General features: G+C 45.0%; 1 protein-coding gene across 2 annotated transcripts; it reads right to left on the bottom strand.

The window, feature by feature from the left end:
* Positions 1-281: 281 nt before the first annotated feature.
* tbx4 (T-box transcription factor 4) lies at positions 282-24,831 on the bottom strand. Of its 2 annotated transcripts, XM_049001552.1 has the most exons (10): positions 24,585-24,831; positions 22,193-22,294; positions 14,698-14,867; positions 14,018-14,112; positions 7,296-7,415; positions 6,133-6,280; positions 3,428-3,580; positions 3,212-3,300; positions 2,880-3,118; positions 282-2,580 (listed from the first exon to the last, which is right to left on the bottom strand). In XM_049001552.1, exons 3-10 carry the CDS (start codon positions 14,848-14,850, stop codon positions 1,913-1,915), a joined length of 1,665 nt encoding a protein of 554 aa, XP_048857509.1. In that variant the 5' UTR covers positions 14,851-14,867; positions 22,193-22,294; positions 24,585-24,831; the 3' UTR covers positions 282-1,912. The 2 variants fall into 2 exon arrangements, with proteins under 2 accessions (XP_048857509.1, XP_048857508.1); XM_049001551.1 differs by lacking the exon at positions 22,193-22,294 and having other exon boundaries at positions 14,698-14,852; positions 24,748-24,831.
* Positions 24,832-25,340: the final 509 nt, after the last annotated feature.

The raw sequence follows: 25,340 nt of genomic DNA, 5'->3' as shown, positions 1-25,340 counted from the left end.
AAAAGTTTGGCATCAAATAGTCGGGCAGTGTGTTTAAACCACCGTATGTGTCATAGTGAAGACATGAGGTGGGGGGAAATAGGCATATGACTGACTATCCTGGGGGAGCAAAATTACTCTAAAAGACACAACAATTATAGGCATAAAAATACATTTTATTTAGGAGCAGTGCAAAAAGACTGTAAAATTTAAAGAAGAAAAATAATTGTACACTTGGAAAAAAAATGAGGGTACCGAAGAATCCCCCCCCCCCTTATTCTAACAAGTACAACAGACCACAAGCTTGGGGAGAATGAGCCCCATTCCCCTCCCTGTTTGCCATATGGCTTTCTGCCTTTTGGAACCATTTTACATGTGTTTGAAATAAGGATTTTTTCCCCCTTCCCACCAAGTCCTTTTGGTTTGGGATTAGGGTTGTTCTCCATTCTGTTCTTCCCTAGGTTTTATGGTGCGACTTAAGCGCACATCTGGATGCAGGGGAAGTTTGTTCTGCCGTTAAAGATGCTGTCTGAGGTAATCGAGCTTGGATGAGTACCTTATTTTCCCAGCACAAATCGCCTGAGGTGGGTCGGTGGTCTGCACCAAAACGTTCGTCACTATCTAATTAGTTCACCGATGCACTCGATCGTTATTTCCCGCATAAAGGACTATGGGGACAAATGTTGGCCGTTTATAGTTGCATATGTTATGACCAGAGGTGGATAGTTCAGGCCCAGAAAGTAAAAACTGGGACAAAGATTTTGTTTGAACCAACCATTTGAGAATAAAGAGTCATAGTCACAGAGGACTCAACTGGTTAGTTCAAACAAAATCTTTGTCCCAATTTTTACTTTCTGAACTATCCACCTCTAGATTTAGCAAATTAGTCCAAAAACCGAAAAGCCTTTATGTTCCTGCCTAATATAAGTCAAAGATCATGTATCGTCTCTGTTCCTCATCGCTGTCCGTGGTATTTGTTTCATCACTTAGTACTTAGTGGGTTGACTCCCTCTATACCATTTCCTGGTTCTACTGTGCTATTTTCCCTGAAACCAAATAAAGCACTTTAGGGGCTATGGTAAACACCTCACACAAACAGGAAGACACACTCACTCTGTGAGTGTATCACCGATGACACTATTTGGAGCAAAGGTTAATGGAAATGTAACCATTTATAGTTTATGTACTTTTCTGTTGCCTTCCTGTAAAATGTTGAATATTAAGGTGGGGTGTACGGGTGTCTGATACAAGTTATTTTTAACCTGTTATTGTTTAGTTTCACTCTGGGATTTTTTACACTAAATTTTAACACTGGTGACAGAGTGTTTCCCTTTTATGGTGCCATTTACTGAGAGTTTCTTTACTGTCACCGGTACCTATAGAGATTCATCTGCACTGTTACAGCTTCTCAGTGGCCACTCGATCGTTCTCCCTTGGACACACGGTGGGATTACGCACACACAATGACGAAATAAATAATCCCAAACGGTTCAATTGCAAGTGCGGCTTGCGTTCATATTTTATGTGTTATCACACACCAACGAGGAAAAGCCCCATCCTCTCACAGGGCGACTGGCACCGGCCGTAAGATTAAAACATCTGTCAACCACCATCATTTCTATGTACGGATGAGGAAGTTCAGGACCGGCGTTTTATGAAATCCTGCAGTTGCGCTCAACAAAACAAATGTGCCCAAACGAAAACAATGAGGCCTTGAGGGACACGTGTCGCTCGAGTTCAGCCAGAAAGTCTTTTGTGTGTGTTCTGCTTAAGCTTTACCACAGTGTGCAGCCCCGTGAGACAGGCGTAACTGCAAGAGTGTACTCTGCCTTCAGTGTCTCCTTTTATTTTTTTTTAGAGCGAGGTAAATGAGGTGAAAGCTTCTCTGCTAGCGGGAAAGATGACAATGTGGCATTACATCATACACCCAACACTAACTGTCAGTCCAGTGGGCCCCAGCATTGCTCAACCCCATCTGGTACTGGTATGGGGCGTCCCTCAGCGGCTGGGGGCTTTGGGGATGGAATGCTGAGAAGTCCCTGTGTGGATGGGGCCTCGGGGGAGACCCTGGCTTCCTGGGGTAGAGGGAAGGGTGCAGCGCTCTATTCCTCGTGCCGTGAGCAGGTGAAGATGAGGAGGAGGAAGAGGTAGATAAGGGTGCTGGTGGCAGGCCCCTCTGTGCGGCGGGGGGCCCGTAGAGGGCGTGGTCGGGCGGAGTGGGCGGCGGACGCTGCACGGTGTGGTGGGGCATGACGGTGGATGTAGCAGAACCGCCACTGGAGAAGTGTGTAGCAAAGGGCTGGTAGGACACGGCCTCCACCGCCTGCACTCCATACCGGGAGTAGGGCCACATGCTGCAGTTTAGGGAAGGGGGCGGTAGGCCGTCTGCACTGGCTCCTCCCCCAGCAACCCCTGCCTCGCCCTCCTCTCCTCCGTACATGCAAGCCTCCCGGGATCCCAGCACCTCCCCGCAGTAGGGGTGAGACAGCAGAGGGGGCTCGTAGGAAGGTGGGGAACAGAAGTAGTGCTCCTCCGAGACAGCTGAGGGCGCTGTGTCCAGGTATGGACGCTTGCACCCCAGCTCCAGGTGCCTGGTGTTATCTAAAATTGAAGATGGAATTCAAAAGTCCATGATTAACTTATGGTAACTCAGTTCATTTGTGTGCAACCACTTACCCTGGTCAGGGTCACAAGGATCCTGGAGCGTAACTGCATAATTTAATGGAATTGCTTTGTATATAATTATTTTTACCTCGGTTTACTGTCTGACTGTACAAGCTAAAGATTAAAAACTTACAGCTTTAAGAAAAAAAAAATGTTGAACAAACAGCAAAACTGGTTTTGCTAAATATCCTGTGAAGAAACCAGTGCGTGGGGAAAACAGGGGAGAGGGGTGATACCTCTGTGTTTGAAGCAGTGGTAGAGCAGGCCAGTGTCCCTGCCGGGCGGGAAGGGGCTGGTGAGGGTCTCTGGGGGATCGGGGTTGGCTAAGGAAACTCCACTTTCGTACTGGTAATGAGGCAAGACCTGCGAGTGTGCTGGAAGCAGCCCCGCGCTGAGCTTTCCGGTCAGATGGGCGTGTGAGGTCACCAGTCTCTGCCGCACCATGTTCTTGGAGATCACGGGGTGGTAGTCTTTGCTGTTTTGGAGGGATGGAGCAGGTTAGGACCCAGTTAGGGCTTAGTGTGGCAGCCCCAGGTCTCTGTGGGAGAGAGGGGCATCTCATACGCACCCCTGCTGACGGGACATGCGCAGGTCTCCCTCGTCGCTGCCCCGGAACCCTTTCGCGAAGGGGTTGTTCTCGATCTTCAGCTGCGTGATCTGTGAAGGAAGCCATGAGCCATGAGGTTCACGCTCCTGGCCGACGGCGCTTATGTACGGGTCAGCGGAACTGCTCCCTGGGGTCAATGCGGGCCCCACCAGAGGGAGCTTCTCGGGGGACACCCACCTTGTGGTTCTGGTAGGATGTAACGGATATGAAGAGCGTTTCTGGGAAGACATGGGTGCAGTAGGCGGTGTTTTTTGAGCCGAAGCCGTTGTTCTCGTCGGCCTTGACGATATGCAGCCTGGGCTGATACTTGTGCATCGAGTTGAGGATTATCTGACGGTATGAGATACAGAAGTCAGGTTCACAACTTTGGCCTGCTTTCTTTAGTTTATAATGAGCGTTATTGAGTAAATGGTAATGAATAGCAAAATAACTTCTATGAATGGTCGTGTTATCGGAATCCCTTGAGCGTCAATCATTTAGCCTTGATTTTGACTCGTTAAGCATCTGCTAATTTCATCCACACATTTTTGTTGATATCTGGAATTTTGTTAACCTGAAGAAGCTGCTAGCATTGTGACTAATGCGATACATTCAGAGGTTAGACTTCCCCATTTATTTATTTATCGTGATGTTGTCCCTCTGTTGGTTCCCTAGCGGCCTGCTGTGGTGCATGGGACCTGTTGGTCCATGCAGTGCTCTGTGTGGGCCCAACCACATTCCCACACTTCCTGGGACAGCAGGTCCGTGCTCGGTGAAGCATTAGGGTGGGGTCACTCTGAGCCCAGCTCTGTCAGGGGCAATGAGCATCAAAGCCTCTACCCCCTCCACTGCTCACACTCCAGACCTATGGAGACTCACAGGGCGGGTGGGGGGGGTGGAGGTGCAGGATCTGCCGCCAGCGAGGAGGCGGGAGCAGTGGGGCACTGAGGGCAGCGTGAGGTTAAACCAGCGTCGACTATCGATGCCAGTGTACTCAGGCGGAGAGGGGAGGTGGGGGTCTAGGGGGGAAGGGGTGAGGCAGAGGGCGGGGAGCAGCTGGAGACACCTGAACAGTTTCTGGTCGGCTGCGCTACCGTCTGGAGATAATACCTTGTGACGTTTACGGCAGCCCTGACGTCTGAAGCCGATTTACATCCTGTCTCAGTGTATTGATCAACAGGCCATTTGTATCGATGAAGGTCTTCAGCCAGGTGGTCTCCTCTTCGCTGTACGTGGATTCCTCGGGAATGGACTCTTAACACATCCAGGCTGTTTGCCATGTATTTCTAGAGTCTGCGCCACAGTTTCCTGCCAACTGGGGAAATGAAACCCACGCAGGATAGCTGTCCAGGACAGTAGTCCACAGCCCGCACTCCTGGCTGAGGGGAAACGACCCCGCAGCAGAGGTGGACCTGGGGAATGTGCTCCATGTGGCAACACAGAAGAGACATACGGGGGCCTGCTCTCGCTACTTCAGGGGGCATATTAATCATGCAGATGGGTGTGGCTTTCGCCTATCTGGAATGCATAGAATGTGAGAAGCCACGCCCCCTTTCCCAATACCATGGCACCATGCTTAAGACCCCTAGGCTCCTGTCTGGTCGGTACCCCCCATAGAGGCGGTACTGAAGAGGCGTTTTGGTCTCGGATTATTGTGGCACAAGTACCGCCGGCGCTGGCAACCCGCGGGTCGGTACTGGCGTCAGCTGGGCTCGCCGGCATCCCTCTGCCCTCATTACAGGCCTTATCACTTCCCAGATGCTCCACTAATCCTGCCAGCCCGACCCGCCGCTGATCTGAGAGGTTATGAACCTAATGAGCTGGTCTCTGATGGGATGTCTTCAGACAGTGTGTGTCCCCCCCCCCCTTTGGCTCGGCAGGGCTCACCTCCCCCTTCCCTACCGCCCTGTCTGAAGCGGATGGCTTGTCTTTTTGGTCTTTATTTAACCACTCCCCCCATCAGGCAGTTACGGCGAGCTCAGCCTTCTGAAATCCATGTATTGTCTTTTAGGAAACAGCTGTTTTTAAGCAGCGCTGCCTCGAATCCTCCCTTCCTTTGTATTAAGTGTGAAAGCGGAGAAAGCCTCTGATCATCCCAGGTTGCTGTTCTGGGTTGTGGCTTTTGGGCGCTCCCCTTCCAAGCACAGCTGCGATTCCAGCGTCTGGCTGACTGACGGGGGACCCCACTGGGCGACCGGCAGCGAGTGGCGAGGGACCATATAGACGCATTTCAAACATGGTCAGCCGTCGGGCCCCCAGCAGTTTCTGTTAACAAGTGAAGCTGATCTTATCCTGTCAAGTGATGCGGCCGCAGCAGAGCATCCATCCACTGTAACGGTGTGACGTTTCTATCCAGAAAAGCTTAGCAACATTAAACGTAAAGGTGGAGGATCTCTCCTTGGTTCTCAGTGGCACCGGATGCTCAGGTGGAGGCCGATTTGGTGGCTGTGGCTGTTTTCGCACCTCCACCCTTAACAAGCTTAGCTTGTTAGCGTGTTGCTCGGGCTACACCCCCTCTCTCATTTACAGATCCAGCCCTACTAGGGCTACACTAACATCCAAGTAAGCAGTGCCCCCCCCCACCACTGTCTGTTTATGGGCCCTTGTGGGTCTGATAATGCAGGGTTGCCAACTCTCACGCACCTGGCGTGACGCGCTTTTAGATTCTTAATAGAAATATTGCGACACATCAAAAACGCTGGAGCAGTTCGCAAAACCTACAGACTATTTACGGTGTAATAAAACTGTTACCTACATGTAAATGCGTGTGCAGATTCGAATTGAAAGTGTCACACCAGTCAACTGAACGAAGCTGGCAACCCTGACTAATGTGTTCAGTGTTTTTCTGTATGGGGGGGGCGGGGGGGGGGGGGGTGTATGCCTGTGCCCATCTGCAGACTCACATGTCCAAAAGGGTCCAGGTGATTGTTGGTGAGTTTCAGCTTCTGAAAGGAGACTAGCTGCCGCATCCAGTGGGCCCCTGTGGCCGGGGAGTCGGGGTGCACATACAGTCGGCCCGGCATGGCCGGCTCCGCCTTGCCAGCCACCATCCTGCAGGAAAAGACGAGCAGATCCTGGGTCACATGCGGACCTGACCTGATCTGGCCAGCAGGGGCACCGACCGCGCGCCACACAGCCGCAGGAGAGGCGAATGAGCATAAAGGCTTCGGTCGTGGCACGGAGTCCTGAACGCAGCGTCACACGGAGCACATGTCCGTCTAATGTCAGCCCGAGAGCCTGGGCTCTGCGGTGACATTTTGGGAATACGGGCCGACTGCTTCGACCGTAACATCACTGTTAATTGCGTGCTTCCGAGGTGCGTCTGATGAGCTCCAGAACCAACGCTGGCAGAAGCTCGAATTCCAGGCCATCCCACAGACTTAAAAAATCTGGCCGTAAAATGCTAGTTCTCATTGGCAGAAGTGCATTTCATGGAGATTTCTCTGACACAGCTGCACTTATTGTACTTGTTTTCTCGCTGTTTTCTTTCCATTACTTCTGGGCACAGTCATTTATTTCTTCATCTCTGTGCTACCACCCCCACCGCACCACCAGTTCATGGTGGTTGGGCTCCTCCTAACACTAACCCAGCAGTGACTAAGGACTTACCAGTGACCGGTGATAGTCAAACCTTCCATGCAGGATTACTTGGCATTACTTAAACTTTCCTATGCTCTTGATTTATACTATCTCCTTCTATATCTGCGAAACTCGAACATATCTCATTGCCTTGACTTCCCTCGTTTATATATGCCGTTTCAACATTAACTTTGCTGTTGCCCTACAAGAATTACAAAGTTCTCACTTCTGATTTTGACTTTATTTCTTTATCTCACTCCTTCTAAAAAAATAATTATATTGGTTTAAGATGGTTTCCATCATCGCCCCTGGACCCCTCCGCCTTGCCATCCATATAAGGAAGTGGGGGCGGGCCTCATTCGATCTCGAAGCTTATTGGGCATTTCTGGAGGTGGCTGAGCTACACTTGAGTGGCCGTGGAGAAACTGGGATGAAAGCCGAGAGGCACCCAGTGGCCACGGCGATGCGAAACAGACTGGCATCTCACCACTTGTTGTCGCAGAACTTGTAGCGGTGATCGTCAGCGGGGACGACGTCCACAAGGAGGATGTACTTGGTTTTGGGGTTCATTCCTGTCACCTTTGCCTTGTAGCTGGGGAACATCCTCCTGGAAAGAGCACAGGATGAATTTGTATAAATGTGGCTCAACCGGGCCGCCAGAGGCAGTTACCGTTATTTACCCCATTTACTGTTATTTTATTACCTTAATTTCATTTCATAGCTGAACTGGAACAAAAAAAAAAGCTAATTTCCCCAGGTTTCAGAGTTCCAATGGTGGATTTTTTTGTGCGTTTATGACTACTTGCAATTTATGTTGCAAGAAGTGTTCTGCAAGCGTGCTCTCCGTGCCAATGACGCGAGGCCACACGTCTGCATGAGCCCATTCTCTGCATTGCGATGTGCGTGATGGAACGCGCTGCTCATTAGCGCGACCTCTGCCTCGGAGCAAACGCTACTCCTACAGACGGCTTAACGGAAATCGGATTGGACCCAAGTCTCTTTGCGGGCACCGTGCACCAAGAGCAGGCGTAGATCAGAGCTGCTTACAGGCTTTTATTCTGGGGCTTTCAGCGGCCCTTAAGGTGTCCCTGTCACCATGCTGAGACAGCTGTGGCGCCGACTAAGAGCTGTTAGGCTGCAGTAAACCCGCCAGGGCGTCGGATTAGGGGTCCCATGAAGGAGTATGAGTAAGCTGCTCCTCCAACCCATTTGTGGCCAGAGAGGGAGCCCCCCCCCCCACAACCCACCCCACCCAAACTAAGCACAAACACACTCTGCCTGCTCACTGGCACGCTCGAACCGGCTCTCGAATGCCGCGGATCTGGCTTGCATCTCACGGTGATAATTTACGCCTATATGGGATTTCTGGGGATGAGGCAGCATTCCTCCGGATGGGTCAGATCTCGCTGAAACCACACCATCCCCGGGACCGCCTCAGGACACTCTGCGTGAGACGAACCCAAGATGACGGACAGGATGCGTTAATATGCCTGACGTGGCCGTAAAACCCATCAAACAGTTACATTCCCTGGCCTTTCCTGGGAAGCTCCATCCCCCAATCTCATCTACGTCAGAGAGAGTTGCTTAAGCACAATGCACCCTAATAAACGTTAAGTGCTTTTTAATGGGTGCTCAGATATGGCAGCGGTTCATACCTCTTGACCCCCCCCCCACCCCTGGCAGCAGGTTGGACCAGTAGAAGCTTCTCTTAAACGTGCTGAAGGCTCTCAGGGTGTCAGGGTTCCTGCCTTGTTCTCTGCACACACTTTTGAACGAGTGCCTTCCAGGCACACGTGAGGCAAACCCAGGATCACGTTACATCTAATACTCTTTAAGAGAAGAGGAGAGATCTGGGGGCTGGGGACTTAAATCCCTCTCTCTCTCTCTCTCTCCTTCCCCCCCCGAAAGGTATGAAACATACTCACATCATCATTCCCGGCTCCACACATCTATTCCAAAGGGAGTTACTGCGAAGGCCACATCTTCGACCAGCCTCACCGCCACTGGATGAGGTTGAGGAGCAAAATGCAGACTGCCCCCCCCTGCCAGCCATCATTCCAATGCCAGTTTTACACCACAATGTGACTCACGAATGTAAATCCGGCAGTAAACGGCGGTCGTCTTGTTCCCCTGTTTGCGGGCAACACACAGTCCCAGTGATACAGGGATATGTTTAAAGATTCTCATGTCAAAGTCAATATTAAGTCCTTTGCCAAGGCCTGATGCAGGATCTGCCTCTCGTAGTAACACTTAACTAAATCCCTGGGGAGCTGCTGTTGGAAGCGTTTCAGCTAGAAGTGTCGCGCAGTCGGAGATGATGGACTCCGATAAGCTGTCGAGCTCTCTCTCGGCCTGCTGGGCACCGAGGATGGTGTCCCCCTGTCGGTAACACCTTAAGCTCCTCTGAATGTCACCTCCCGCCTCGGGGTGTGGCTGAGATAGATCACATGAGATGTTAAATGGGGGGGGTGGGGGGTCCTCTCCGATACGTCTCTGGGCTATGGGCCCGGCGTGTCTTACTGATGCCTCGTCTGCAACTCAGGCGGATCAAGGGGCTCCCTTCCCATTCCCCAAGAGCAACCCAAGAACGGGGTGCTTAAAAGCTCAAACGGAAAGTGCCGTTAAATTATCCTTAATAAAATCATAAAATCTGACATATGCCGGCTGATGCGAGATGTCCTGCTCCAGGCCCACTCTCTGACGAGCAGCGTGCCACAGTCACATGCTAAGTGTGCATTGCATGCGCTCGCACGTGTGTGAGACAAAGGGCAGGAATGAGGCACGGGGACGGGTCGGGGGGGCAGTATATCACGTCGGTGCATGCCTCGCCAGCTGTTTCTCTTAGCTCCTCGACACGGCTGGACTCCCGGTGACTCATCCTGTCTCTGGGAAGCACCAGCGACGCAAGATCAAAAGGCAGCGGCCGGATGATGGAGCAGCCCGGGGCCCACGAGGCACCGCTGGTCCGGGGCGCCGTGTTCCTCTTATCAGCCCCCCCCCCCCACCCGACCAGCAATCCCCAGAACCAGTCGCAGAGGAAAGCACCGCCCACTCTAAAGAGTGGGATTAGGGGTCTCAGGGTCTCGCAAAAACAAGCTTGGCAGGTTCAACTGAAGTTCTTCCACAACTGACTAGAATGTAGAACCCCCCCCCCACCCCAAACTTTAAAAAAAAAAAACTTCTCAGGGGTCAAGACTAACCCCACCCTTGGTCCTGCCCGTTTATTTGTAAGTATCACTGGACCGCTGAAATCCAACCTTTCTTATTGAACATGATATCACTTATTTTTTTTACCTTGTCAGGTAAATGCAACAAATGAGCCCAAATTATCCACTATATTTAATGGGAAATGAACAACAATCTCAGTGATGCGCACACGCAGTCAGTTAAGGTACTGAAAAGGATGCAAGTTTATGCAAGACTGCTCGTCTTCTCCGGCACTCTCAGGGGATCAGAAAGCACAAGACTTATTGTTTTCTCTCCAGCTGAATCAGAGATACACCACTTCCCAGGACAGTAAAACGCTAATGTCCGTCTGGTTTACTCTGCAGACATAAACAGAAACGCCACTCAGGTTTTTAATGCGTGTTCCTCCTCGGCTACAGCCCCAAAATGACATGTTTGCCTTTTCAATACTCCTGTTTGTTAAAAAGTGTATGAAAACATACACTCCGTTTTTTTTGTCCTGCTTACTCTCCTACGAACAACGGTAATAAACTTTACCATGTGACTGTTTTTACCTTTATCTTAATACTGTCACTCATTAACATTAGCTTTAAACATTTCCTTACTTGTTCCTCTAGCTCTGAAATCCTGCTGCTTCGCTGGTCACCTTCCACGTCTCTACACATCAACATTTAGACCGATAATAAGTTTAATTTCACCACACTGAGGCAGGATGAACTTGGACCGTGTATCGCTCACACGATTCGGGATATTGCCTGGCACCCTGTGAACTGGCCTTATATATGCTGGCCTCATTCCATAATATTAGCTGTTATTCTTATAATACATATGATTCTTATTACCAGCTTTGAAATTCTTCGCAGCACAAACCGACCGTTTGGTAATTATTATACTGTGAGTGGGCATTTTATTAGGTACATCTAGCCCCAGGAACCCTTCCAGGGTAGCTGGGTTGTGTCTTCCGAGAAGCCTTTCCGCACACCACTTTCGTATTGACCTGTTATTGTTGCACTCGTGCCCTTCCTGTTGGCTTTAACGAGGCTGGCTCTTCTCCTCTGACCTCTCTCATTAGCGAGGAGTTCTCAGCCACAGAAATGCCATCGCCATGAAGCACTTTCCAACCGCACTCACTTTTTTTTTCCAGACCCATGAACTTATGTCACGTTCCTACCGCAGAAATTTGGTCTGACCGTAGTTCCACAGAGGTAGTTCCGGAACTTTTTTTTTTTCTACACCAGACTAGGTACTTTTTGTTTGATGGCTTACTGCCCCCCCCTATTCAAATCTGGCCCTCGATTACAAATACAGGCCTTCTCTTCAGTTCTCCCAGGTAGTTAGTTTAATAATTATGGATTCTGACTGGTCAGAGGCTTCACACCTGGCTCACAGGTAAACGAAGGCTGGAAAACCAGCAGGGCTTGGCTGTTGAGGGCCGTGATTTGAACAGCTCCGGCTCGCGGTGATAACTTGCTAAGTGGTTGGCCATAAGCACGGGCATTAACGTGGAAGTCATGCAGAAGTGCGGGGAAAAGGGAAAGAAGTTGTACAGCAAAAATTGAGATTAATTATTTTTGTACCTCAATTACATTTAATGCATGAATGAATACATTTGTGCTTGTGTCTCCATATTTCTGTGCTGGATAATACAATCGAAAAACAATATACCATTGTCTGATATCGCCGATGCTGGGAGTCATACTTGCCAGCGACATAACATTACATCATTTTTTTATTGCATAACAAACAAGAGGTCGCTCTGCTGGCCGGATTTAGTAATGAATTTTATTTGTGTTTTCTTTATATGACCCGAAACACGTTTATAGTGTTTTGGGTCATATAAATAAAATACAAATAAAATAAAATGCTCTATCCCATTTTTATTGCAATTGATCCCCCCCCCCCCCCCCCGATAACTAACAAAACAACGTGTTCATCCTCCATTGTTTTGGAGTGCCAATGTAGTTTCTTAAGAAATTACATGTGAAGTTAATCCCACAGGCTTTTTGTGTCTCCCATGCTTGTTTAGCATAAAGGTTCCTGTTGTACGGTGAGAAAGTGACACATGAAAGCAGCCAGAAGCCAAAAAAGTTCCTGGTCAAGATGGCCCAGGGACTCGGAACTAAGGATCTAGGTTCCTGAACTTTGGTGGAAAAGCGGGTCATGTTGCGCCTACATGATTGGCTGTTTGCTTTAGCAAGCAAGTGCACGTAATAAAGCGGCTGCTGAATGCCACACGACAATCTCCATGCTTTCTCAGTCTTATAATGGGCATTATGATCTTTAATGTGTAATTTTTTTCATGGTTCAGCAGCACCAAAGACAGGAATGAGGTTGTTTTAGAATTTCATATTTTATTAATAATGAAATAAACTGTCATTATTTCTTTAGATTTTTATATTTATTTAATTTTGTTCTATTCTATTTATACTAATATTTCAAAGACTTTGGCGCCTTCATATTTTAAAGAATTTCCATCAAATTATATTAACGTACTAATACAGATGCTATGTTATTTGCATTACATTGTACATGTCTGACTCTTACCGAGTCTCCGTTTTGGCTAAATGCATGTGTTGGAGAGGCTTGTGGCTTCTGATATTTACGCTTTACTTGCTCGACTTCGCAGTGCAGTCGGCACCTTGGGGCCACAGACCGCAAACCACTGCCAGGCCCCTGCCTCTGCATGCGGTGAGTGAAGCTCGATCACATTACTCTGTTATGACAGCTGGCATATTTCCGTTTCAGCGACGCGCTATAATTTGTTTTGATACCATCCATTTACATGTCTCTCTTTTCCGCCGCGCACCACACGGCTCGGCGGTAGCTATTTCCAGTTGATATAGTAACTGTCAGGTAATTGATACGTCGTCTCATGTCGAGATAAACGGTCGGGTTAGAAACCCTTCAGTGTTTATTTGCTTCTATTAATAAGGATCGTTTTATTTCTCTATAGCTACTTAACATTTCGAGTGCCCTATTATAATTGATTTATCATAATATTATCTAATATTATTTTGTTTAGCTAATTTTCTTGTTTATCTTTTTTGGACTAAGAAATACCACATATATGTCTTAAAGGCTTTTAAAGTCAATACCGATGTGGTCTGATATAATCATGCATCTCTTGTATGCACTGCTGCTGAAGTGAATATAACCATGCGCCCAGAAGACCTTCAACAGGACGTTGGGACCCAGCAGCCATTCTGCAGCCCTCAGGTCAGTTTAGCCCTCGTCCTCAGGCCTAATGTGGTACAAACTGTTCCTGGGGGCATCAAAGCAGTTACTGGATCTTGTATGCGCCCATACAGGGGGGTGACTGCCCAGCTCACATGATGTCAGTGTAGTAAAGAGGTACTGCGGTGACCTTCTGTGTTTCCAGTGGGGATATTTAGAGGGATGAGTCCTCAGAATGGCAAAAGAAGCTCTGCTTGCCCTCTGGTTAATGTCTGAGGTGCCGGACCTAATCCCTGGGCGCATTAAATCTAACGCTGCGAGCAGTTTGTGTCAATAAAAAAGTCTCTGAAGTGAGAATTCTGGTTTGGCTGCACCTGTGCCGCTTCTCCTCTTTTTCCTCACGGTTCCAATAGGGAGGAAAATAAATATTTTTGAGGCAACAGGGATGCAATGGCAGAAAAATGGGAGGTCCACCTTTTCTGCTTCTAGGCGTAAACACTACCGACGGCAAAACTTGTACCTTCTACGGTCAACCTGTTACGGCCTCTCCCTGGGTTACCATGGGGTTACGTTCTGATAAGGCAAAAACGCGTCTTAATACAGCACACCTAACCCATCAAACATCATAGCCTAGCCTTGCCTACCTTACATTAGCCTAGAGTTGGGCAAAATCATTAACACTAAGCATATTTTATAATAAAGTGTTGAACATCTCATGTAATTCAATGAATTATGTACTGGAAATGGACCATCGTAACCCAGGCAGCATGTGGCTTTTGCGTAGCGCCAGCCTTAAATCCGCTGAGCTCGTGATCTGTGGCAGGGCACCTTCTGCCGTGGACGGCTCACCTGCCCGCCTTGGTGATGATCATCTCCGTTCCAGCCTCGTGGAACTTCTTCCAAAGCTCCCGTTCATGCAGGAACACCTTGATGTTCTCGATGTTCTGGAGAAGTGTAACACAGTTAGCGGAGAGTCGCCGGACGCTGCCTCGTTCCCAGTATTCGCGCGGCCCCACCCCCTCGGAAAAAAAAAAATCGACACGACGAGAAGCTGAAACGGCCCACGTGGGCTGTGACCGTTTCTTCCACATGGAACCAATGTGTGAAATTAACTGATCCTTAATTACCCATATAACGAACACGTGCTCGCAAAAGCTAGCGCAGTTGAGCTTTATACGGTTTTCCAGATAAAAGGAGAATATCTCTAATTGCCTAAGAAAAATAACCGTAGGAATAAGTGCATTGCTGTATGCAGCTTGCCGTTAAATATATCCTTCATTCTTTGATCACGGTTTGTGTCGTTCAATTGGACGTTCTGTACAAGTCTTCATTTCAATAGAAATAAATAGTATTAAAACAAATGTTACGACACGACACAATATGCCGAATAAGAATCTGTATTCCCACTGATTAAAGAGGGAAGTAGGTTGTGCTGAACCCTAAACAAACTGGGTGCTCCTTCTGGGCGAGAGGCACAGTCTGTATGGAGATTATAGCCGTTCTGGGGACCTGCTCTGCCCTCTGCCTACCTGGTCGGCTTCCCCGTGGTGCTGATCGACGCTGGCTGAGGGCAGTCCCATGTGTGGGGGGGGCGGCGGCTCACGAACCAGCTCCGGAAGTGTAGCAGGCACGGCCGCAGTCACACCCTGGTCAGTCACAGACACCACCTTCTCCTGGAGCATCTCTGTAAAAGGTCACCCTAAACGGGGATCAGATTGGGACGGCCTCCGCCGCCGTCCCTCTGAAACGCTCCCGTGTTCAGCCATTACTATAATACCGTGACAATTATTGTCTGTTAGCATTAGTCTGAACAATACTTGCACTTCATTAAAGAATACGTACTTTTTATTTATACGTACATATTTGGACGTATATTACTACACACATCACCACTATTTATAAGGATAACTGTAATCTTCCGACACCTTCAAATTTTAAATTATAACTATTATATTGCTTTATGTTAGTAAAAAGCAACAGCAACTCAATTTTGTGAGCAACATTTATTGTCAGTTTCTGATGTAGTAATTTCTAAATATTACATTTCTAGTCAACAATGAATTAATGTCGGGGAGCCACTCAGGAATGCTATGATTCCTCAGACACTCATGTTTAAACTTTAAGAGCAATTTTAAATATATATACAGTGGTACCTCGGTATACGTCCTTAATCCGTTCCAGATCCTTGGACTTATATCAAACAGGACGTATACCAAACAGGACGTATACCAAATTAATTTTTCCCATAAGAGATAAAGGGAAAATGATTAATCCGTCCCCATGAAAACAAAAAAATCCTATTGTTATTGGCATATTATACACTGACGCTCGTGGGCAGTCGTGGCTTTGACTCGAGAGAGGTTAACAAGGGTAGGGCGGGTGTCGTGACTCCTTTTGACCCATACAAGTTCTAGCAAACGAGTCGTATTCCAAACAAAGGCGGTATAGCAAGCAAAGTTTTTCACGTCCAAACAGGACGTATACCAAGTTGTACTTAATCCAAAGCGGACGTATACCGAGTTACCATTGTATGTATATATATTTTTTTAAAATAATAAGCTTGTGAAATCTGTAAAAAAAAAAAAAAAAACTATATTATTTATACTTACAGCAAAAAAGTTTAGCTGTGTTGTAAAGCATACAAACATATCTGTTAAATTTTTTGACATCATTAGTTCTTTTTGATCGCATTATTTTTAAAAAGCAGATACACTGTTTCATGCATAAACATGAAAGGTAAGGATCATAAATTGGTAACGGAATCATGGCAACAATAGCAAATATTAATCTGACTAAAAGTTGTTATCTTTCCCATCTATAAAAGAGCTTGATTTATTATACACAAAAAGGTGAAATACTGCGAATAGCCCCTCGCTGTTTTTAGTTTCTTAATGGTCTTCAATGTAAGCAGGAGGGAGAAGGATTGCAGAAGGCCATGTATTATGTACATTCGTCTATAATCCTGTCTTCTAAGATGGAATGTTCTGTGATTTATCATTTTATATGCTTATGACATAAATGGCCGTCCTTATCGAAAATCCTGGGCTGATCACTTGTCCCAAGCTGCCTGTTTCTTCAGCGATTTCCGCTCGCTGCTGTTTTGGGCTTCCTGCTTCAGATGCTTCATCATGCCTGATACGGCTAAACAAGCGAGAACAGCGGCCTGTACTACAGAGCGGGCTTACTGGCCTATCGGGGTAACCTGTCGGATTTAAGGTACCACAGTTTAAATGGGCTTCGTATTCCTTCACTTACATTTTGCCCAGACTACCTTAAATCCGACAAGTTACCCCGATAAGCCAGTAACCCCGCTTCATAGTACAGGCCCCAGGACAGCCAAAGCATGTTCGGTACTCCATGATTGTGGCAAGATTCCAGTTACTTATTGACCAATCGACTTGCAAGTTGTGAAGACCTGCATTTGACTGGCAGGCCATTTGACCAATGGCTCTGTTTGAAAAATATGTATCTTAGTAGGCTAACACCAATAGTGTAGTCTCTCTTGCCCTGAAATTTAAAAAATCCCTCAAATAATTAAATGCACTTTTGTTTTACTGTATTCATTCAGAAAATGAACAAATAGTATGCCAACGTTTCAGGTCATTTCCCAAAGATATAGCTGCCGAAATCGAAAGCTAAAAAAGTGATTAAAAGTTTCTCCTGTTTAGTCTTCGCTTCTACAGAATATAGATGGACGCAGAAGACACAAACAAGAGAGGTGTGTGTGTCTGGTAACGTATGTATATGTGGGAGATTTTAAACTGGCTACGATGACAGAGGCTAAAAATCGAGATCGAAAATCCTTGTGCAAGCTTAGCAGACATGCCTGAATGTTCATGAAAAAGAGAATCGCCCAGCATAGCATTTCACCAAGGGCCCAACGCACCCTGTGGAGGCTTCACAGAGGATCCCCACCGATTCAGTCCTTCTTATTTTGGCAATTTCACAGCTAAATCTGATTTTTTTTCTTGCACACTGGCGTGGGAAACTTCTTAGGGGCACTTAAAGACCTCGGTTTTAAGAACAGGTCGAGATCCATTTATTCTGAGGGATTGTTTGGTTAAATATTTATACTTGTAACATTGTGGCACCCCAGACTTTATGTAGCTGTGTTACAAGGCACGGATCCCATTTGTAAAGGTCACCCTTACAGCCATGTCCTCATCACTCTCCATTGCACGGAGACAAACAGTAAAGAGCAAACGTAGCTACAAAGAAAATAGGAGAGTCTAGCGGGCCCCTGGCCCCCAGCTCCACGAAACCTACCGGCCTTCACCTCTGCCAGTTTAAACGGTGAACAATTCATTTGAAGTTTATGTAAATTTTTTTCCCCCTAATCTCGTGCATGTAAGCGATGTGAGCGCACACTCTTAAGATGAAAGGACCGAGCCGAGGACCCGTGTAAACTCATGCAGACCTTAGCGAAAGCTAATAAAGATAAGGCCTGACAGCCGCGGACTATTTTACAGTGAAATTGTACCTTTTGCTCGCTGTGTTTAGCTAAGCACGGGGAGCTCGCACCGTGTTTACATCACTGTCACTCCAGACACATAATCCGCTAAGCTATCTGGGGCAGACGCCGCGCGGCACTCGCACCAGTTCGGGCTCCGTACCGTCACCAATACCGCGGCCGTCAACGAAAATGCAGAACGCTAAGAAAAATGCAGCACCCACTGTCCAGCCGCTTCTCTTTCCAGACGTTGATTCGACTGACTGAGAAATCAGTGCCCACCCCATTATTTCAGAAACGAAAGACACAAAGTTTTGGCAGATGCCGTTAAAAGTGCTGCCTTAAATTGCCAAACTTGGCTGCCATTTTGTGCAGGCCTGGGTGTTTGGTTTGCGGTGTGACGCTGAACTATGTGGCACCCTCCAACTCGCACATTGTGGAAGCTCTTTCAAATTTGGTTAGAGAACAAACTGTGCACCTACGTTCGTATTTGGTGTGAGATGCAGGAAGCGTGCGGGAATTTCAGGGCGCCGTCTTTCAGCGAAACGCAAGTCCGTGTGTGTGTGCAGAGGCCTGTCACGATGAAGTGTACATAAATAATGAAATGAAAGACTGGGCTGAAAAGTCTGCTCATTAACTTGCTTAGATATTACCAAAAAATTGTATGTTATTTGCCAGTGCTATTTCATGATGTAAATGCTGTTCTGTGCATTATAAGGGGACGTTACTACAAGGAATTCGTATGTATTAATGCATGTATTTATATCAGCCTAATTCACTGACCAGCCATCAGCAGATTATGTGACGGTATTCTGTAATATTTCGAGCAGCAGAATGTTAATTATTTCATTTGTAACATTGTGTTTGAACAAACAAGCGGAACTTCTCGACGTCATAGAAACCTCTTGACACAAGAGATTCGTTTTTTTTTTTTTTTTATAAACTTGCGTCATCTTCCCAAATCATATGAGATTAAAGACAACCAAATTAATTTTAATGGCATAAAAATGTTTAGATTTTTATTGCTGGTTTTTCGGTAACGTAATAACACGGTCAATTGTTACTGTGTAACTCGCTGGTCCGGTTTAGGCCGTCGAGCTGAACAATGTCATTGCGTTGTTGTTGATGAGCAAGACAATCGGCCTATTGAAAAGAATTTCACAGATAGCACGTGAACATTTATTTTGTCCAAAATATGTTACATATTATTCATTAAAACAGAACATATTTTTAAAATACGTCCTTTAAATGTCTTCTTTTAAAACTAATAAAGGAAACGCCTGTCAACCAGAAAATTCACCGAGGCCTAAAAAACCGCAACATACTCAATATCGCAAAAAAAACAGTTTTAAAAAATATTATTATAAAATAGACGACAGTTTTTTTTCGTAATATTGCAGGTTTACTTTCATTCAACTGCACGGTTCCTAAATGGAAGCAAAAATTAAATCACATTCAAAGTGTTGACTTTACAAGTTGTACGCAGGCTATAGGCTTATACATTCATTTAAAACAGCATAATAATTTTAAAACTCGCCTTCGAAATTAAATACAACTGCAGCAAAATATTAAATTTATTTAAGCGTAAAATGAGGACAAATTGCGGCCAAATGCAAAACGGCTGTCAAAGGAGGAAAAGATGTAGTTATATATTTACTAAATTATAATATAAATCGTGATTATACGTAAACTTACTACTCTGGTGCTACTCCTGATATAACAGCATGTGATTGCTGTCGTCGTAACACATTTTTGACTGGGTTCTGACTGGAAACACCGAATCTGACGCCGACACGGGCCTAGTTACACGCTATGCCGCGCGTTGTAGACTTCTACATTTCAATGTAAAACACACACTGGCATTGGTAATAAGTATGTGATAACATCACACCAAATAGCCTATAACACTTTTTGATTATATACTTGTTCTTGGCAAACGTTAATCACCGCTGCGATAAATATAGTTTGACAGATATCTTTACATGCCACTTGCGCTTAGAGAAAAAGATTTCCTATTTTTGCAAAGCATGTTTACACTTTAAATTGATAATAACCTTAACTAAATAACCTGCATGATAGTGAAAGTGATATTTTAAGCGCATTAACACTAAGTTGCTTCGGTCGATGCAAACCGGATTTCCGTTCTTTTAATAATAAAACTCAATACCATGTAATGTCATAATTTTACCTCATAAAATATAGGTGCTGAAGTCCTCCATCTCTGTCCAAACGGCAATTGGTTGTTCTCAGAGAGAGGTAACGGGAGTGTACCGTTACTTTCCCGTCATCCTGCTACAGCGTGGGCGTGTTGCTCAGCATCTTAATGTTGATCAGCCCTCTTTGTAGGATCTGCGACTTTATTACGAAGGAAAGTCTCCTTAGACCGAACCTACAGCGTAAAATCCTGCGATGGGGTGCCGCGACAAGTCTGATCTGTACCGTGAGACCGCCACACGATTTGAGCAAAGGGAAAGTCTGGACGTGATGTTTTCTTGGAATCAGAAAAAAAAGTTCCAGCTCGACCCTTTGATTTGTTAAAACACCACAGTGAATTATTTGGGCCCCTCCGCCGACTCCCTCCTTCTCCCACCGCAGCGGTGACGTTGCCCCGGACCATGACACCTACGCTGCTCAGTGCGCAGGCAGCTCCTCAAAAAGTCATATAATCTCGTCACCAGCGGATATTTATCTCTCGCGAACGCTCGTATTAATCGCCCCGCATGACATACACTCAACCCCATCTCCTCCCCCAACAGAAAGATTATACGCTATACAAATAGGCTTGGCGTTTCCCGCGTGTTGCTCTGATCGAATCGCTTTCGTTGCTTTGCCCAAAAACGTTCCATTTCTTTTCGGACTGTGACCAACAAAAATGACTATAATACCTGACTAGCTTGTACCTGGGACGCGAGCCATACGTAAGTCACTCCGTGAATGTGAATCTAACCAAGGTCACCACAGGATGATTAGTAACTGCACTATCCCAGAGGATCAGCTGATTGCTCACCTGGGTACCTCTGTTAATGAATGTTTCCTTTGTAAAAATGCGAAAGATTGGGTTTTCAAAGAAATATTGTCCTGGAAGGACCCATAAATCAGCCCTTGTTGTATGGTTGCTGACGTGTCATGAGGCGGATGATAATGAGCAAACGGGTCTTCCTCCTGGTCGTTCGTCATCTTCCTAACCTTTCCCCAGACAGAACCAACGGCTCAGGTGTATGTGGTGTTACGTTTTTTTTTCTTTTTTTGCATTGTTGTTGAGAGAGGGTTACAGCCTCATACGCGGTCATGTGACAGATGGCCGAGAGCTGACCAGCCAAAAGGTGTCAAGGGCGGTCCTAAGAGGACAAGTATTCTTCCTCTAAAAACCTTGCGCCAACATTTTTCTCAATTGACACAGAAAAACAAAAGCCTAACCCCCTGCCCCCTCTAACATCCTTTTAAAAAGCCATTTAACAATACACGGTACTTTGCATATTTTTTTGTGACTTTAACGCCATTGAGACATTTCCTTTAATTTTGTCTGACTAAATGGTAGTAATAACTTAATATATTGTCAGTTACATATATTTATATATAAAAAATGTTCACGTTTACCGCATATTTTATTTTCACACATTTGGTAATATAGTTCAAAATCAAAAATGTGTCACTATTTCCTTATTTGTTTAATAACCGGTTCAATAGCAGTTAAACCGAACAGTAGAGTACTTTAACCATGTAACCATGACGACAGGCTGAAAGCTTAAAAGATTATAGTACAGAATATATATATATAGACACACACCAAAAACAAACATTACTTTACCTTCTTCTAGGCCGATAAGTTGGTATTTTTGCATTTCGGTTGCCTGGTGCTTATTATTGAATATTATCAGGTTATATAGGCCTACTTCATTAAAGTTTTTCTTGAAATTTTATCTTAATACAGTCTTATAATCCCTCATACATGCACGTCGCCGACATTAAATCTGAGGGGGACGTGTCCCCCTCATATTTCATAATTATTACCCCCCACATTTAACATCAAATATTAGTTTTATGCCAATGTGTCCCCCCCACACACACTTTCAAAATACTTCTGACGCCCCTGCACTTATGCACCACCTTACTGCGACTGACGAATTTATGAAATAAACAAAAATATTATTTATTTATACGACGTATCATTTCACCATTAATGTGCTTTGTTAAATACTTGGCGCCCGTTTATCTTTAAATCTGTAAATACGTACAATTAATAAAAATAGTTTTCGTAAAGGTTCACTTGAATATCTGGTAATATCTGGTGATTAAATCAAAAGTTTGCGTGATTTTATTTTGCAGCAACGCGCATTCTGAAACAATCCGATAGCTTACAAGCGTTTTTTTTTTTTTTTTATTATTTTTTTTTGCAAGGCCTACTTGTTTTCACTCAAATAAAAGCGCAATTTACTCTTAATCTCGTTCGTTACGTACGCGTTTTAATAAAGCAGGTACAACAAACCTGGCTCCAAGTTTAAATGTGTATGAAAACCCGTCAAAGTGAATCACATACGCACTAAGCACACGTGATTGAGCGCAGCCGGCCTTACCTTCAGTGGACTGCAGGAGAAAGCCCCTTTTGGGTCGGTAACCCCCTTGTTCCCCAAAGATCCTAGCCCTTCTTGGGGTTCCTCCAACACGACAGGCAGCACCTTACAGTGGCATATAAGATGGTGCTATAAAATGGTTGAATTTTTTATAGGGGCTGAATAGAGCTGGGTTTCTTAAAGGGAATTTAAACTTCACTCACTCCCACCGTCACGTGGTTTAGAAATTAGGACCAGGAGCAGAATAAAGTTAATGTGGACTTTTTGAAGGGAGGGTGCTGCTTAACGGACACTACGTGCTTGCTTAAATCTCTTATAACATGAGGCGTCTGTGGCTCCGAATGTGTGTTATATTGGGAAATATCTTTTAATTCAAGACCCTTGAGGTTCTAATATTGTTTCAAAGGAAAGCATGGTAATGAACTTCGTGATAAACGTAACTAACCTAGAATTTATCTCAAACACCTTCTGTAAATTACAATAATATTTTAACAGCTAATCGCTCCTACTTAAAACACCTTCTGTAGTGTTTTACATGAAAGGTTTTTTGCTTACATCTCTAATGCCTTAAAATGCAGAATAACAAAAGCATGTAATGTAATACATAATAAAATGCATATTCCGCATATTTATTTAAAATTTTATAGTCTTTTCAAGTTGTATCGGTGCGTTTTCTTGATAAACTAACATTTAGTTTTTCTCCTTCAAAACTTACATTTAAAGCGTTTATTTTGCGTTTGTTATATTGCCGAATGAAAATATTTTAAATAAGCACTGCCGTTATTAAGAAACATTTTTGTCAAGTTAATGCTGCAGTTTAAATCATACAGTTATTACAATATTGAAATAATGTAACAAATTTACCTTTACTGTGTTGTTAATCTAGTACGAGTAGAACGACAAAAATAGGAAATAACTAAGAACTCAATAACCGCGCCAAACTGTTGCCTGATAGCCTGCCTTTAACGAATTTACAAATTAAGTATTCACTTTTAGTTTAAAAAGGTGAAACGTAATCGAACAATTAGCCACTATATTTAACCATTAACATTTTGTTGCGTAGTATTTACTAGCCATCCCTGTAACTCAGCCTTCATTGTGCTATAGTTCCTGTTTTTAATATTTTTATTTAACCTGATGATTCCCTTAATATTTGTATCTCCCTCTTGTAATGTCTTTCATAGCTGGATATTCGAAAGGCACTGACACATGACGTGATTTATTCTGTCAGAAAATAACACTTTAAACACATTTTTCTGAGACCCTCGCCGCGCAGGGAGATGCAGGACACAGGATTGCGCTCAAATCACTCGACGGCTCACCGGAAATGTAGAAGTCAATTCTTTGCCTTCTCGAATAACTTAATTTTATAACTGTTGTTCATATATTGTTTTTTTTCTTCATTCGTGCAAATCCGCATTTGGATTTCATATATAAGTGTGACACGAATAATATATTTATTGTACCAAGTAACCTATATCCATACTTTTAAAGGAATATCAGATCAGACGTATTTTTAATCACTTTTCATTTCTCCGTACAGGCTACTTTTTATTAGGTAATAGTTAGATTGAGGTCAACTAATCTTGAATATATTAAAAGGTTTACTTTATCATCTGTATAATTATTAGTTTGCCTTCTCGGCCTAATAATTAAGTGTTTACTCCTTATTTGTAGGATGCGCATAGCTATGTGTGATAACCGCGGTTATGGGTAATTAGCTTAAAAAAAAATTCGGTGAACGCTATAGTATTTTATCATCTTTGCTGTTAAGCCGCATTCGCAAATATAGTTTTACATAGATTTGGAGTAATAAAAGACCTTAAGTATAATATTAGATATTACCACGTTACAGTTTTTTCGCCATACATATAACAAAATTATTTCATAATCTTAAATATGGACAACATTTGCCTGAATTCGTTAGTTTTAAAGGAATGATCGTATTCGTTGCAAGTTAAAAAGGATTTGCCGCCCAGGCGTGGAAAGTGTTAATATCCGATTAACTAACATCGTCTGAAATAAATCGGTTACATTTTTGATGAGATTGTTTTTAATCAAAACTAAAACCGGTTCAGGGCGTCAGGGAGACAAATGTCTAGGATTCTAACAAATATTTTGACTCTCTGCAGGCACACATCTTTAAAGTTTCAAAGACGTATATAAATATAAACGCATCATTATAAATACAGACTAACTCCGCACTGTTGGTCGGGCAGATGGCTGGGGATGTAGGGGCTCTGCCTAGTCCTGGTAGCCAAGCAGAGGGTAACTGGGCCGCTACAAATGTCATGTTTCCTACAGGTGATTTACAGTAGTGACAGGGTGGATATTCTTTCGTTACAAAAACATTTTCCTGTGTAATTGGGAGAGGATGGGGAATTGGGAGGCTTACGTGAATCAACAGCAGATATTTGTGTCTGCCGGACCGTCGGTTACTTCCCTCTTAACACGCCTGATCACCGTCCTTCGAAACTCTGACTTTAATGACACGGAGCGACCGTCCTGCCCTGACGCTCCATCCGCTGCTTTTACTTGCCCCATTACTCTGTACTTACTCGAGCGCCATCTGAACACGTCTTTTAGCCGACGATCACGGATCCCCATCGAAAGATCACCCATATTTCTTCCAGCGAACGTACCCTGACATGGCATCAGCCGGCGTTATTTTACTGCCCCGCCCCCGCTGCCAGCAGAGCATTGTGGGTACAGAGAGGCTGCCCAAGCATAGGATTTGAGAAAGTTTTTAGGATAATGATATCACACGCTCACTCCTGGGGTAGGCCTGCACAAAGTTAACATTTCGTTTTTTTTTAAACGAGATTAACTCTGCATGCAATGAGTCCTATCGACCATTCCTGGACACTCCACTCGCACTGAATTCTGACATCTGTCTTTTCATTAAAACACCAGCGAAGGCCTGACGTTAAATTTCGTCTCTTGCCTTATGGTATGATAATCGCCTCAGAGTCGGCTGTAGGGGGCTGTCTTTGGGGGCGACTTGCAGGCAGCTTATTGGATGGATTTTTTTAAAAAACTGAATGGGTCTGGGTGCACACCTTTAGCTATTCCTTATCTGGGTAAGATGAAAGGTTAGCGTTTGACTCTGTTGGCCCACAGATACTCGAAGATGTGCCTTCTCTGTGCTTGG

The sequence above is a fragment of the Brienomyrus brachyistius genome, unplaced genomic scaffold (genome assembly GCF_023856365.1).
Source record: "Brienomyrus brachyistius isolate T26 unplaced genomic scaffold, BBRACH_0.4 scaffold59, whole genome shotgun sequence".
Lineage (NCBI taxonomy): Eukaryota > Metazoa > Chordata > Actinopteri > Osteoglossiformes > Mormyridae > Brienomyrus > Brienomyrus brachyistius.
This window is presented reverse-complemented; position numbering and strand designations above follow the sequence as displayed.

Bases quoted from the DNA above. Each gene is read 5' to 3' on its own strand.
- tbx4 (XM_049001551.1), bottom strand. From the start codon at position 24,811: ATGGGTGATCTTTCGATGGGGATCCGTGATCGTCGGCTAAAAGACGTG. The intron at 14,853-24,747 runs GTAAGTACAGAG...GACCTTTTACAG, and splicing joins CGTGTTCAGATGGCGCTCGA to AGATGCTCCAGGAGAAGGTG. The intron at 14,113-14,697 runs GTAGGCAGAGGG...ACACTTCTCCAG, and splicing joins ACCACGGGGAAGCCGACCAG to AACATCGAGAACATCAAGGT.